The 15804-nt window shown below is 37.9% G+C and overlaps 2 protein-coding genes across 2 annotated transcripts; both read left to right on the top strand.

The window, feature by feature from the left end:
* Positions 1 to 1303: 1303 nt before the first annotated feature.
* Positions 1304 to 3684, top strand: LOC100807926 (uncharacterized). The gene is made up of 3 exons (XM_006580664.1): positions 1304 to 1471; positions 1711 to 2169; positions 3169 to 3684. The coding sequence occupies exons 1-3, from the start codon at positions 1304 to 1306 to the stop codon at positions 3682 to 3684; spliced, it is 1143 nt and encodes a 380-aa protein (XP_006580727.1).
* Positions 3685 to 4305: 621 nt separating this feature from the next.
* Positions 4306 to 5891, top strand: LOC106798784 (uncharacterized). The gene is made up of 3 exons (XM_014775960.1): positions 4306 to 4793; positions 4922 to 5216; positions 5427 to 5891. The coding sequence occupies exons 1-3, from the start codon at positions 4306 to 4308 to the stop codon at positions 5889 to 5891; spliced, it is 1248 nt and encodes a 415-aa protein (XP_014631446.1).
* The last annotated feature ends 9913 nt before the right edge of the window (positions 5892 to 15804 follow it).

Below are 15804 nucleotides of genomic sequence, written 5' to 3' on the forward strand. Positions count from 1 at the left end.
TTAGGTTCTTAGAGGTGGAGGAGACATCCCTACCACTGTGTAATCTGAATTTTGCTTCCAAAACCTCCTATTATAACTGAAAAGTGATAACTTGCTATGGAAGGCTAAAGCTTTTGTTAGGAATTTCTGCTGAGCCTTGATGTAAATATTCTTTACTATTTATTTAATGTTGTTTTGATGCGTTCATTGCTTCTATCTGTACTTAATTCTTGCATGCTTTTGGTCTGATCATCCATTTGTGTGTAAAGTTAGGATTTTTAGCATTAGAAAATGTTTTGAATCCTTACAACTGGATAGAGCAGGGCTAGATAACTATATTGTCTGGACAACAGTCTTAAGACTTGGGATGAAGTGGTTGAAATTTTTTTGAAGAAATATTTCCCCGAGTCCAAGACAGCAGAAGGAAAGGCAGTCATCTCTTCCTTCCACCAGTTTCCAAACGAATCCTTGAGCGAAGCTCTAGAAAGATTTTGTGGCTTGCTGCTGAAAACTCCAACTCATGAATTTTCAGAGCCAATTCAACTGAATATATTTATTGACGAGTTAAGGCCGCAGTCCAAGCAGCTACTTGATGCTTCTGCAGGGGGAAAGATTATATTGAAGACCCCGGAAGAAGCCATGGAATTAATTGAAAATATGGCTGCAAGTGATAATGCAATCTTGGGCGATCGGATGCACATTCCCACTAAAAGAAGCCTGTTGGAGCTCTCATCTCAGAACGTATTATTGGCACAAAACAAGTTGTTGTCCAAGCAGCCTGAGACATTAACTGAAACATTAAGTAAGTTGCTAACTCAATTTCATGTTAATCAACCTTCACATTCAACTGTTTTGCAGGTTGGGAGGTTGCAGCATTTGCGGGGGAGCTCACGAGTCTAGACGTTGTATTCCCATAGATGATACATCACATGAAGCGAATTACATGGGGAATCAGCCCAGACCCCATTTTAATGCAGGTGGATATTCAGGTTTCCAGCATGGTTCAAATTATAATCAGCAACAAGGGCAATGGAGGTCCCATCCGGGCAATTAGTTCAACAAGGACCAGGGTGGACCATCTAATAGGCCTCAGCAAAAAGGGCCTAGCCTATATAATAGAACCACTAAGCTGGAGGAGACCCTTGCTCAGTTTATGTAGGTCACAATGTCCAACCACAAGAACACGGAGTCTGCCATCAAAAACCTTGGAATCCAAGTGGGGCAGCTGGCCAAATAGATTGCAGAAAAATCTTCTAGCACTTTTGGTGCGAACACTGAGCAGAATCCAAAAGAAGAATGTAAGGCTGTTATGACCAAAGGCAGAATGGCAACCATGGTTGAGAATGAGGGAAGAGCAGTTGATGACCAAGAACTAGTGATTATTGAAGGAGAAGAAAAAGATGAAGAGGAACAGTTGAGGGAGGAAAAAATAAATGAGAATGAGAAAGAAAAAGAAGGAGAGCAGAAAAATAATAGCGAGAAAGAAATAAATGTAAAAGAGAAGGAAGAAAAAGAAAAAGAAAAAAATGAGAAAAATAGTGAAAAAGATAGAGTCAAGAGGACTAAGAGTGAGCTTGCACATGAGAAGAAGAATGAAGCTATTCCATGTACAGGGAAAGAGGTGCCATATCCTTTGGTACCGTCAAAGAAAGACAAGGAGCGACACTTAGCTTGATTCCTTGATATCTTCAAGAAATTAGAGATAACAATTCCCTTTGGAGAACTCTGCAGCAGATGCCACTATATTCAAAATTCTTGAAAGATCTGTTAACTAAGAAGAGCAAGTACATTCACAGTGACAATATAGTTGTGGAAGGAAATTGCAGCACAGTGATCCAAAGAATCCTTCCACCTAAGCACAAAGATCCTGGAAGTGTCACAATTCCATGCTCTATTGGTTCTGTGTCTGTTGGAAAGGCTCTCATTGATTTGGGAGCCAGCATTAACTTGATGCCACTCCCCATGTGTAGGAGGCTAGGAGAGTTGGAAATTATGCCAACGGGAATGACACTACAGCTTGCAAATCGTTCTATAGTAAGGCCATATGGGGTGATTGAAGATGTTCTAGTTAAGGTGAAGCAGATTACCTTCCCCGCAGATTTTGTTGTAATGGATCTTGAAGAGGAAGCTGAAATTCCCTTGATTTTGGGCTGTCCCTTCTTGTCAACAGCCAGTTGTGTGGTAGACATGGTGATGCAATCTTACCCTGCAAGGGCATTGGATAGAAGACTCCAAGAAGATTGGGCCAGAGATGCAAGAGAAGGCCCTAAGGTTCTCATGAGCCTTAGGGTAGATTTTGAGCCCATGGGCTAAGTATGAGCCCACTTATTTATGTACATATTAGATTAAGATTTCATTATTTTTGTGCCTTGTATTTAGGGCTCCATAATGTAGGTAGGGTACCCTATAAATATAAGATTTTTCAGCCCTTGTATTTTAGGGCACCTAGACTAATTTTTATATTAGGGGTAGTTTTGTAATTTCACATGCACTAAGTGAATATTTGATGTGTGTGGTTGGAAATAAATTTAATTGAATAGGTATAAGCCCAATCCAATTAAATTTTAGAGAGGGAGGTGAGCATTTGCTTACTACACCCTATTGCCACATCATATAGTCACACTTTGTGCATGTCCTTCATGCTTTACATGCCTCATGACACCTAAGCACACTTAGTGGAGAATCCTGGAATTGATCTTGGTTTAGTGGGCTGAACCATAACTAAAATTCACTAATCATAATCAGTGAAATTTTGGCTCCAAAGTTTGGCTCCACAAATTCAAGTGAATTTGAATTGAAATTCAAATTTCCCTCCAATTTTGTGTGACACTTAGGCTATAAATAGAGGTCATGTGTGTGCATTTTTTGGAACTTTGATCATTTGAAAATTAAACTTCAGATTTTAGAGCTCTTTCAGATCATAAAATTTCGTGCTCTTCTCTTCCTCTCCCTCCATTCATCTCCTTCTTCCTCCAAGCTCTTCTCCATGGCCTCCTATGGTGGTGAGCTTCTTCTAGACTCATCTCCTTGAAGTGGCGTCTCCTCTCTCTCTTCCTTCTCCATTCCGCTGCCATTCATCTTCCAAGAAGCAAAGGAATCCATTGATGAAGAAGATCCTAGGCCTACAAGCTCCAATGGAGCTTACATCACACGGGGAAAGGTAAATTGGAATTGAGTGTGGATGACCAGAATGTTACATTTGACTTATTTGAGGCGATGAAGCACCCAAATGATAATAAGGCCTATTTTAAAGTAGAAAAAGTGGAAGATGAGATAGATATGGTAGCTAGAGCCATGGTATTGCAGTCTCCACTTGAAAAAGCACTAAACAACACTGTAGAATGTCTGACCATGGAAGAAGAAAAAGAAGTGCAGACTTGTCTTGAAGAATTAGATGGTGTAAAGGAAAAATCTGTTGGACATGTGGTATTTGAAGAATTGAAAAACAATTGGCCAACAGAAAAAGCTAAAGTAGAGTTGAAGACCCTTCCTGAACATCTAAAGTATGTATTTTTGGGGGAGAATGAAGCCAATCCAGTGATCATCAATAGTTCTTTGAGGATGGAAGAGGAGGATCAACTAGTGAAGGTATTAAAGAAACATAAGGTAGCCATTGGATGGCACATTTCTGATTTGAAAGGAATCAACCTTTCTTATTGTATGCATAAGATCAATATGGAAGCTGACTATAAGCCTGTGAGATAGCCACAAAGAAGATTGAATCCAGTTATGAAAGAGGAAGTGCGAAAGGAGGTGCTTAAACTATTGGAGGCAGGCCTCATCTATCCAATCTCGAAAAGTGCTTGGGTTAGCCCTGTACAATTGGTTCCCAAGAAATGAAGCATGACAGTGATAAGGAATGAGAAGAATGATTTAATTCCCACAAGAACCGTCACTGGCTGGAGAATGTGTATTGATTATAGAAAGCTGAATGAAGCCACTAGAAAAGATCATTATCCACTTCCCTTTATGGATTAGATGCTTAAAAGACTAGCTGGACAATCATTCTATTGCTTTTTAGATGGATATTCTGGCTACAATCAAATTGTTGTAGATCCAAATGACCAAGAAAAGACAACATTTACTTGTCCCTTTGGTGTGTTTGCTTATAGGCGAATGTCATTCGGTCTTTGCAATGCACATGCAACTTTCCAAAGATGTATGATGACAACTTTTGTTGATATGGTGGATAAATGTATTGAGGTGTTCATGGATGACTTCTCCGTCTTTGGTTCATCCTTTGATTATTGTCTATCAAATTTAGAGAGAGTGTTGCAACGATGCGAAGAGACAAATTTGGTGCTTAACTAGGAAAAATGCCATTTCATGGTGCAAGAAGGTATTGTCTTGGGCCACAAGATCTTTGAGAGGGGGATTGAAGTTGATAAAGCTAAGATTGATGTGATTGAGAAGTTACCCCCTCTTGTTAATGTCAAAGGAGTCAGAAGCTTTTTAGGGCATGCTAGGTTTAATAGGTGGTTTATAAAGGACTTTTCAAAGATTGCCAAGCCACTCAGCAATTTGCTTAACAAGGATGCATTGTTTTTATTTGATGAAGACTGTTTGAAAGCATTCAATATCCTAAAGACCAGCCTAGTGTCTGCTCCTGTGATTACAACACCAAATTGGGGTCAAGAGTTTGAACTAATGTGTGATGCAAGTGATTATGCTGTAGGCGCTGTCTTAGGCCAGAGAAAAGGCAGAGTATTCCATGCAATTTACTATGCTAGCAAGGTCTTGAATGATGCTCAGATTAATTATGCTACCACAAAGAGGGAAATGCTAGCAATTGTCTATACATTGAAGAAATTCAGGTCATACTTGGTGGGGTCAAAAGTAATAATTTACACTGATCATGCAGCCTTCAAGTATTTGCTGAATAAAGCTGATTCCAAGCCTCGGTTGATCAGATGGATTTTGTTACTCCAAGAATTTGATCTAGTTATCAAAGAAAGAAAGGATCCGAAAATTTGGTAACTGACCACTTGTCAAGACTAGTCAATGAAGAAGTAACTCTGAAGGAGCTAGAAATAAGGGATGAATTCCCTGATGAATCACTGGTTATGGTGAATGAGAGACCATGGTTCGCAGATTTGGCTAACTTCAAGGCAGCTGGAATCATTCCCAAGGATTTGACTTGGCGACAGAGGAAGAAATTCCTACATGATGCTCGCTTCTATATCTGGGATGATCCACATTTGTTTAAGATTAGAGCTGACAACCTTTTGAGAAGATATGTAACATGAGAAGAAGCCAAGAACATACTGTGGCATTGTCATAACTCACCATGTGGAGGGCATTATAGTGGAGACAAGACAACAGCTAAATTTCTACAATCAGGATTCTTTTGGCCAACACTTTTCAAAGATGCTCATGAACATGCTAGTCATTATGATCAATGTCAAAGGATGGGAGGAATTTCTAGGAGAAATGAAATGCCCTTGTAGAACATCGTGGAAGTGGAAATCTTTGATTGCTGGGGAATTCATTTCATAAGTCCTCTTCCTACATCTTTTGGAAATGAATACATTCTTGTAGCGGTAGATTACGTCTCCAAGTGGGTTGAAGCAGTGGCTGCTCCAAAGAATGATGCTAAGACTGTGCTGAAGTTTCTGAAGAAGAATATTTTTGCTCGCTTTGGAGTGCCTAGAGTCCTAATAAGTGATGGGGGTTCTCATTTTTGTAACAACCAACTGCAGAAGGTGTTAGGCCAATATCATGTCACACACAAAGTAGCCTCACCTTATCACCCACAAACAAATGGCCAAGCTGAAGTCTTCAATAGAGAAATGAAGAAAATCTTGGAGAAAACTGTAGCTTCCTCAAGAAAAGATTGGTCAAGTAAGTTGGATGATGCATTATGGGCTTACAAAACCGCATTCAAAACACCCATAGGCTTATCACCATTCTAAATGTTTTATGGCAAATCTTGCCACTTACCTGTGGAATTGGAACATAAAGCATACTGGGCTCTGAAATTCCTTAATTTTGATGAGTCCTTAGCAGGAGAAAAGAGGAAGTTGCAACTCTTAGAGCTAGAAGAAATGAGGATGAATGCCTAAGAGTCTTCAAGATTGTACAATGAAAAAGTGAAGGCCTATCATGATAAAAAGCTGCTTAAAAAGGAGTTCAAGCTAGGACAGCAAGTGTTGTTGTTCAATTCAAGATTGAAATTATTTACAGGCAAGATGAAATCCAAATGGTCTGGACCTTTCATCATCAAAGATGTCAAGCCCTACGGGGCTGTGGAATTATTTGATCCTCAATTAGAAAATCTAGACAGACCATGGGTAGTAAATGGTTAGAGATTAAAGCAGTATCGTGGAGGGAATATTAAGAGGATGACCACTCTCATGTATTTTCAAGACATATGAAGTAAGATGCGTCAAGCTAATGACGTTAAACGAGCGCTTACTGGGAGGCAACCCAACCCTTTTTAATTTTATTCATCACTGCATATAGTTAGGATTACTTGTTTGTGATTGCTTGAATGAATCATCAGCATGTTTTGCATTTGGATATGAGGTTCATTAAGCTTCTCTGAAGTTGTGGATGGAAAAATAAATTAGAAATTTTTTTAGCCATCCACTCGCTCAGCATGCCCTATGCGTTAAGTGAATCTTTGTTCACGCATTGAGCGAGTTACTTCTCGTAATAAGTGCATCAACCCCTACTCATTGGCTGAAAGGGCCTCGCTGAGCAAGCTTTGTGCACTAAGCCCAAAAACTTCTCTGGAATTTCATCTTTTGGAGTTGGGTGATGCAATCCTCCCTAGGAAGGGACCACTCACTAGAGCCATGAGCAAGAGGCTCCAAGAGGATTGGGCTAGAGCTGCTGAAGAAGACCCTAGGGTTCTCATGAACCTCAGGGTAGATTTCTGAGCCCATGGGCCAAGGTTGGGTCCAATTATCTTTGTACATATTAGACTAGGATGTCATTATATTTGGTCCTTGTATTTAGGGCTCCATAATGTAGGTAGGGTACCCTAGAAATATAGGATTTTTCAGCCCTTGTATTTTAGGGCACCTAGACTAGTTTTTATATTAGGCGTAGTTTTGTAATTTCACATGCACTAAGTGAATATTTGATGTGTGTGGTTGGAAATAAATTTAATTGAATTGGTAGAAGCCAAATCCAATTAAATTTTAGAGGGGGAGGTGAGCATTTGCTTACTACACCCATTGCCACATCATATAGTTACACTTTGTGCATGTCCTTCATGCTTTACATGCCTCATGACACCTAAGCACACTTAGTGGAGAATCTTGGAATTGATCTTGAATTAATGGGCTGAACCATAACTAAAATTCACTAATCATAATTAGTGAAATTTTAGCTCCAAATTTTGGCTCCACAAATTCAAGTGAAATTTGAATTGAAATTCAAATTTCCCTCAAATTTTGTGACACTTAGGCTATAAATAGAGGTCATGTGTGTGCATTTTTTGGAACTTTGATCATTTGAAAATTAAACTTCAGATTTTAGAGCTCTTTTAGAGTATAAAATTTTGTGCTCTTCTCTTCCTCTCCCTCCATTCATCTCCTTCTTCCTCCAAGCTCTTATTCATGGCCTCCTATGGTGGTGAGCTTCTTCTAGACTCATCTCCTTGAAGTGGCGTCTCCTCTCTCTCTTCCTTCTGGATTCCGCTGCCATTCATCTTCCAAGAAGCAAAGGAATCCATTGATGAAGAAGATCCTAGGCCTACAAGCTCCAATGGAGCTTACATCATGTGGTATCAAGAGCATCTTCATCTAGGTGATATTCTTTTTCTTCCTCTATCTTTTTGCTCGGTGAATTCTCTTTAATTCCTTGTTCTTTATCTTATTCTCCATGTATATCCTCCATTGTCTTGTGTTTTGGTGCTGTTTAGTGTCGATTCAAAAAAATAAACCGATTAAATCTTAGATCTACACTTGTTCTTGCATTTCTATGGTTCAAATTTTGTAGATCTACTCTTGAATCTTGTTTTTGTGTTGATTTTAGGTTCTATCAATTTTCATTCATAATATTCTTGTGCTGAACCTTTAGATCTAAATTTTCTTCCAAAATATTGATTAGAAAAAAAAACACAAAAATCTAAGTGTAAATCACTTCATCCATGTTGTCTTAGAGTCATGTTTAGTCATAATAATTGTCACATTATGCTCTAAGTTTGTGTTGAATTTTTATTTTGTTTATTGAATTCTAGATACATTTGTTCATGTATTCTTTTCATTCTTAGCCTATCTTTTTAATTTTGAGTCTAATTCATGCATGTTATTTAGTTCATAACATGTTCTAAATCAATTCCTAGAAGTAGTCTTGTTGTTGAACTCTTTTTTGTTTTCTAAGTTTCCTACATAATGCCTATGATGAAGTTGAGTTGTGGTGCTGAGTTGTGGCTAGATTTGTGAATAAAATAAGTCTTAAGCTCTCTTGAATTGTGTTATTCAAGATAATTTAGCATAATCAAACACAAATTGTAACTATCTAAGCCTTAAGCAACATAAACACTACTCTTGATTTCTAGGTTGAAATTGCTGGTGGTGGAAGCTTGAACATACGAACTTGTATAAATTACTGGGAATTGTTCACTATGTTTTTTGAGCTGAAATTTTTACTTAATTTTCTAGACATCTGGACCAAAATTATAAAAAAAAAGAACCAAGCGATTTGGATTAAAGGAAAAAATAATAAAAATCACACAAGTTGACAGAAAAATCAGTGTACAGGAAAAAAAAGTGAAAGGGAAGTGTGCTTGTTGTTTTGGCTCAAAATTTGTTCTATAATTAGTGTCTATTTTATACCAATCCTAGTTCTAAAATTTCAATTGAAAATTATTGTGAAAACAAGTGCCAAAACTAAAGGTTTCTTGAGTCTTTTTTACTCTACTCTAGAGTCATTCTAAGTTTCTCTTTGAGTCCTAGCTTGCTTTTATGTGCTTTTCATTGCTTTAATTGTTGAATCATCCTTGAAAATTTGTCTTCTCAAAAATCTTTTGGTTTAGCTTTCATCTCATTTTTTGGTCTTTTGTTATTGCTTGTCTCTTTGTTTCCTTGTTTGTGAGTTGCCATATAGGGAATTGGAAAGGAGGATTGGTGTCATCCCTTGAAGAATTTGAGTCAAGAAGTAAGGGGCCAACCACCTTAAGAGTTGTTGGAATAAGAAGCACTCCAAATTGAGTGAAACAAAAAAGAGAGAATAGCCACCACAATTGAGGACTTTTTTTTTTAATTTCTAATTGGCAATTTTCTTTGCTTTCAAACTTTGTAACAAAAAGGCCTTTCATTGGAAGTAAGTTGGGAGCCTCCAATAGGTCACCCTACTTCTATTTGTATGTAATAATTTTAGTCAATTTTCCCTTAGGATAGTGAGTGTTTTGTTGGAAACCTTAAATGAGGTCATCCAAACACTCTTAGGATCCGCCTAGTTTGCATTTCTTGCACTTTAATTTCTTACTTACTTTCATAGCTTATTTCCTTTACCCTCTGATCGAGGCCGTACCCGAATCAAATAAACATTTAAAAAAATGCAGTATCTAGGAAGTGATCCTAGGTCGTCTCCCAACGAGCAATGGTCAACCAAACGTTCATAGCAGATAGTAATAAAACACTAACGAATTGGGGGGGGGGGGTTAATTGTTTTTGTAAATTAAACAAGTAAATTTGAATTAGAAAATATCAGAATTAAAACACGTTGTTTCCCCTTGATTCACAAGCAAGTCTCTTATCCTAGGTTATGAGAACTTATCCTTTATCAGTTCAACCACTTAATCCAACCCTAAATTAAATTACTAAGCAAAATTTAACATAAGGCATTCATTATGTGATTAAGCAACACATACACCAATTAATCATGAACGAAACTGATCATTAAGCATGAACATAAATTAAGCGTAGAGACAATTAATCAAGCACTAAGCATGCATGGATTAATAGCAACAAATATAGAGTAATTAATGAAGAGGAAAAACTGATCAGAATTCAATAGAAATAATAAAACCTCAAAGAGAGTTGTGCTTGATCCTCAAGAGAAAACAACGCTAGAGACTTAGCCTTCCATCAATAAGTAGAAACGAAATTGTAGATTGAAGCAAAAAATGAAATTTTATTGCTACGTGAATAGTAAAAATTGGAATTGCAAAACCTAAAATTATTCTTTGTCCCTAAAATGAAAGAGAGAGAGAGGAAAACGAAAAAGAGAGAGAGCCTAAAACTAGAACCTTGGTGCTCTTATATAGTTCTCAGCCCTAAAGCTTACAAATCTGTTTTAAGTCCAAGCCCATAAATAAAATAAAATCTAAATAAGATAAGATAAAACAAAATCTAGATGAAATAAAATCTAGATAAGATAAGATAAGATAATATCTAGATGAGATAAAATCTAGATATGATAAGATAAAATCTAGATGAAATAATATCTAGATGAGATAAAATCTAGATAAGATAAGATTTGGTAGAATAAAATAGTTTGCTCTCTTCAAGTCCAAGCCCAATTGCTTATAATTCTCTTTAAATTAAATTAAAAACACAAAATTAATCCAGTAGGCCCAAATGATAAAATTGCATAATTAAATTGACAATTAAGGCTAATCAGTAATTAAAATGGTGACAAAAAGGGTTAAGAAATATGAGAAACTGATGACACATCACCCTCCATTGTCAAACCGCCTAGATAGCTTGCCTTTTACCAATTAGTTTTTACCTTATCTTTCACACCTCTTTTAGTGTTTATTTTGGCTAGTTTCAACCATAGTTTCTTTTACCTTTTTTTCAAACCCCCAACAAGAAAGAACCATAACTTAGGAACCAACATGAGTCTTCATTCTTCATCTAGTGTTAATGGTGAGGGTTCTACTCCGAAGGACCCCTTGTATAAGATATTAGATGAGTTGAGATCCCTTAAGTTGTGGAAAGAAAAACAAGAGAGAAAAGAAAAAGGTAAAAAAAGAGTGGAAGAAATAAGTCAAGATGAAAGAGAGAAAATAAGAGAGGAAGAAAAAAGAAAAATAATGAAAGAAATGAAAAGAGAAAAACATGCCTCCTATAGTAGTCATGAATCTTGCAAGAGTTTAAGTGAAGAACTTAGCGACTATTATAGAGGGCACCATAGTTCACATACTAAACATCACTCCCAAAGAAAAGAAAAGGATAGAAGGCCTCAAGAGGTTAAAATTAGCCTCCCATATTTCCAGGGAAAAGATAATGTTGAGGCCTACTTAGATTGGGAAATGAAGGTTGAACAACTCTTGCCATCATATTAGCGAAGAGAGAAAAGTTCCATTGGCTACCCTTAGCTTTCAAGGGTATGCCCTTTATTGGTGGACTTCCCTTGTTAGGGAACAAAGGATTCATGGGGATCCTCCAATAGAGTATTGGAATGATCTTAAGAGTGCCCTTAGGAAGAGACACATTCGCTCCTACTATGAAAGGGAGCTTATGGACAAGCTCTAAAGGCTTAGACAAGGGAGTATGAGTGTTGAAGAATATAGACAACAAATGGAACTACTCCTTTTAAGAGCTGGACTTAGGGAGGAGGAAAGAACAAGAAGAGCTAGGTTCCTTAGTGGGCTTAATATGGAAGTGAGGGATAAGGTTGAACTCCTTCCATATAGGGACCTAAATGAGCTAGTCCAACTTTGTACAAGAGTGGAGCAACAACTTAAAAGAAAGCCTTCTTCAAAATCTTATGGCTTTCACTCTTATCCAAGGAAAGACCAAGCCCAACGAATTTTGGGACCTGCACCTTCAAAACCCAAGGAAGATAAGGGTAAGACCATAGAGAAATCCACTCCTAAGACTAGTTCCTAAGAAAGGACTAGCAACATTAAATGCTTCAAATGTCTTGGGAGAGGTCACATTGCCTCTCAATGCCCCACAAAGAAAACCATGATTATGAGGGGTCAAGACATTTATAGTAGTCAAGAGGAGACTACTTCTTCCCCTTCCTCTAGTGGAAGTGAAGATGATGTAAGGGGTGAAGAGTCTAGTGAGGAAGTCTACCCCCATGAAGAAGGTGACCTCTTAATGGTTAGAAGGCTCCTTGGAGGTCAATCTTATGATCTATCTCAATCCCAAAGAGAGAACATTTTTCATACAAGATGCAAAATTTTAGATAAAACTTGTTCTCTCATTGTGGATAGTGGATCTTGTTGCAATTGTTGTAGCACAAGATTAGTTTCCAAGTTGAACCTCACTATCATTCCCCACCCAAAACCTTATAAACTTCAATGGCTCAATGAGCAAGGGGAAATGATAGTTAACCAACAAGTGAAGGTACCTTTCTCTATTGGGACATATAAGGATGAAGTTAATTGTGATATAGTTCCCATGGAGGCATGACATATTCTTTTAGGAAGGCCGTGACAATTTGATAGGAAGATCATTTATAATGGCCTAACTAATGAGATTACCCTCACCCATCTTGGCACTAAATTTATGTTGCATCCTCAAACACCTTCACAGGTGGCCAAAGATCAACTAACTATGAAAGATAAGAGGGATAAGGAAGAAAAAGTAGAAAAACAAAAGAAAAAGAAAGATAGTAAGGCCTTGTCTTCAAAGGCCAAGGGGAAGGAAAAAGAGGGAAAGGATTCCTCCAAGAAGATTGTTAAGAAGGAAAATCATTTTGCAACAAAAGGTGATATTAAAATAGGACTCCTTCTTAAACAATCTTTCTACCTTCTCCTATCAAGGGAAACATCCCTTAGCACTGCCACAATTCCTACATTTGAGACCTTACCCCCAAAGGTCCAAGAACTCTTACATGAATTTGGTGATATATTTCCCAAAGAGATACCCCCTGGGCTACCTCCTTTAAGGGGAATAGAACACCAAATAGATTTAGTCCCAGGAGCAAGCCTTCCTAATAGGCCAGCCTATAGGACTAACCCTCAAGAAACTAAGGAGATAGAGTCTCAAGTTAAAGAATTGTTGGAGAAGGGCTGGGTCCAAGAGAGCCTAATTCCATGTGTTGTGTGTTCGGCTTCCGGCAAGTGCACCGGATCACACAAGTAGTATAAAACGGTAAGAACCGAGTATCGAACTCTCGGGGAACTTGTGTTATTTGGTAAGCTATTTCAGCAATTAAGTGTCTGGTATGTAAAGATAAGTGTGAATATGAACAGGTGTATAAACTATCTGTGCAAAAAGAAAGAAAATCACGCGAGAGAAATGATGTGTAAAAACAAGTAGAAACACGTTGGTCTTCCTAATAGGTGCCTGATGCTGAAAAGATATTCTCTATCTAACAATGCTCATGTGTTCTTATGGTGTCTCCTAAGATACTAAACCCTGATTCCTCATGATAGTTTAGCCTAATCCTGATCAAGCATCATCCGCAAATTCCTCTTGTAAGACTAAACTCAACCAGGACCGCATTAAGACACACATACACAACTAACTTATCGCACCCCGATTCCTCGTGATAGTACGATAACTTAGCCCTGCACTATCAAGGACTTTAGAGTCAGACCAATTTCCTCTGTTGAATGACCCTAACAAAGCATGCATCTACGTGATCAAGGTAAAGGCATACTGGAGTGAAAAGAAGATAGCACAGAGAACACACAAAACATCATTAAATATATAAAAATATATGTACATCAGGTACCTACAGGGAAGATCCAACAGAGGATTTAGCTTTCCATACTAGGAAGCCTTCTTTACAACAAAGAGAAGAACAAGATGAAGGATTGCAAAAATACAAGTGGTGAGGATGTCTCCTTCACCTCTAGGATCTCACAATCACTCACAAACTCATCTCAAGCTCTCAAACAGGCTCCTACTTCAAGCTCTGATCTCTGCAGATCTTCACACAACAAAATCTCTCAAAACTCTATGGAACTTGGACCTTTCTCTCTCTAGAAACCCTAGACATGCAAAGCTCTGAATCCTAGTCAAAACTCCCTCTCTAAAATCTGATTTCAGGCTTAAATAGGTGGCCTTGTACGTGCTCGTGCGCTTAGCGCACTTATGGACCGCTTAGCGCACATTAGTGAATTTCGTCTTAGCACGTGCCTTTCTTGCTTAGCGAATGAACTAAAGTGGTGCGCTTAGTGAGATGAAGCGGTGCGCTTAGCAAACCTGTATAGCTCATCTTCTTCCAGAGTCTTCCTCACGCTTAGCCTATGAGTGTTGCGCTTAGCGGACGCTCGCTAAGCCAGCAGATTGGGTTAGCAAAAAGATGAAAAACAACATTTTTCAAAGCTTGCCTAATTAACCTGAAATTGAGAGAAAATGATTATTAAACACACAAAATGGAAGTACCAAATATTTATTACCTATACTTAACAGAAAATACTTATAACACTACAAAATAACCATAAATTGGAAGAGTTTGATACAATTTACACAAGTTTTATACACAAAAGTTAGTCGTTTTCACCGACTAACACTATGCCAGTGTTGTTGGTGCCTAAAAAGGATGGTACGTGGAGAATGTGTATAGATTGCAGGGTCATCAGCAACATCACTGTAAAGTATAGACACCTCATTCCTAGACTTGATGATTTTCTTGATGAGTTGCATGGTGCCAATATCTTTTCAAAAATTGATCTTAAAAGTGATTATCACCAAATTAGGATGAAAAAGGGTGATGAGTGGAAAACTGCTTTCAAGACCAAGTTTGGTTTGTATGAATGGCTAGTGATGCCTTTTGGGCTCACTAATGCACCAAGCACCTTTATGAGGCTTATGCATCATGTCTTGAGGGATTTCATAGGTAGATTTGTAGTTGTTTATTTTGATGATATTTTAGTGTACAGTAGGAGCCTAGATGATCACTTAGGACATCTCAGGCATGTTCTTTCAATCCTTAGGAAAAACACCCTCTATGCAAATATAGAGAAGTGTACCTTTTGTGTAGATAATATAGTTTTCTTAGGTTTTGTAGTTGGTAGAAATGGGGTCCAAGTGGACCCTGAGAAAATCAAGGCCATCCAAGAATGGCCCACCCCAAAAAGTGTAGGAGATATTGGGAGCTTCCATGGGTTAGCAAGCTTCTATAGAAGGTTTGTTCCTAATTTCTTTACAATTGCATCACCTCTCAATGAACTGGTGAAGAAGAATGTGGCATTTATCTAGGGTGAAAAACAAGAGCAAGCCTTTGCTTTGCTCAAAGAAAAGCTTACGAAGGCACATGTTCTAGCTCTTCCTGACTTTTCTAAAAATTTTGAGATAGAATGTGATGCCTCTGGAGTGGGTGTAGGAGTTGTATTGTTGCAAGGTGGGCACCCTATTGCTTATTTTAGTGAAAAAAATCATGGTGCCACCCTCAACTACCCCACCTATGATAAAGCACTTTATGCCTTAATAAGAGCCCTCCAAACTTGGGAACATTATCTTGTTTCCAAGGAATTTGTCATTCATAGTGATCATGAATCACTTAAATACATTAGAGGGCAAAGCAAGTTAAACAAAAGGCATGCAAAATGAGTAGAGTACCTAGAGAAATTTCCATATGTTATCAAATACAAAAAGGGAAAAACAAATGTGGTATCTGATGCCCTCTCAAGGAGACACACATTTTTTTGCTCCCTAAGAGCTAAAATTTTAGGATTTGATAACATTAGGGAATTATATACTTTAGATGAACATTTCTCTCCCATTTATGAGAGTTGTGGGCAAAAGGCCTAAGATGGATTCTATTTGGCTGAGGGGTATTTGTTCAAAGAGGGAAATCTTTGCATACCCTAAGGATCCATCAGGAAATTACTTGTGAAAGAGAGCCATTAGGCTGGGCTCATGGGCCACTTTGGGATAGACAAGACCCTTGTCTTACTCAAAGAAAATTTTTATTGGCCCCATATGAAGAAAGATGTCCATAAGCATTGCACTAGGTGTGTGG

The sequence above is a fragment of the Glycine max genome, chromosome 5, assembly GCF_000004515.6.
Source record: "Glycine max cultivar Williams 82 chromosome 5, Glycine_max_v4.0, whole genome shotgun sequence".
Classification (NCBI taxonomy): domain Eukaryota; kingdom Viridiplantae; phylum Streptophyta; class Magnoliopsida; order Fabales; family Fabaceae; genus Glycine; species Glycine max.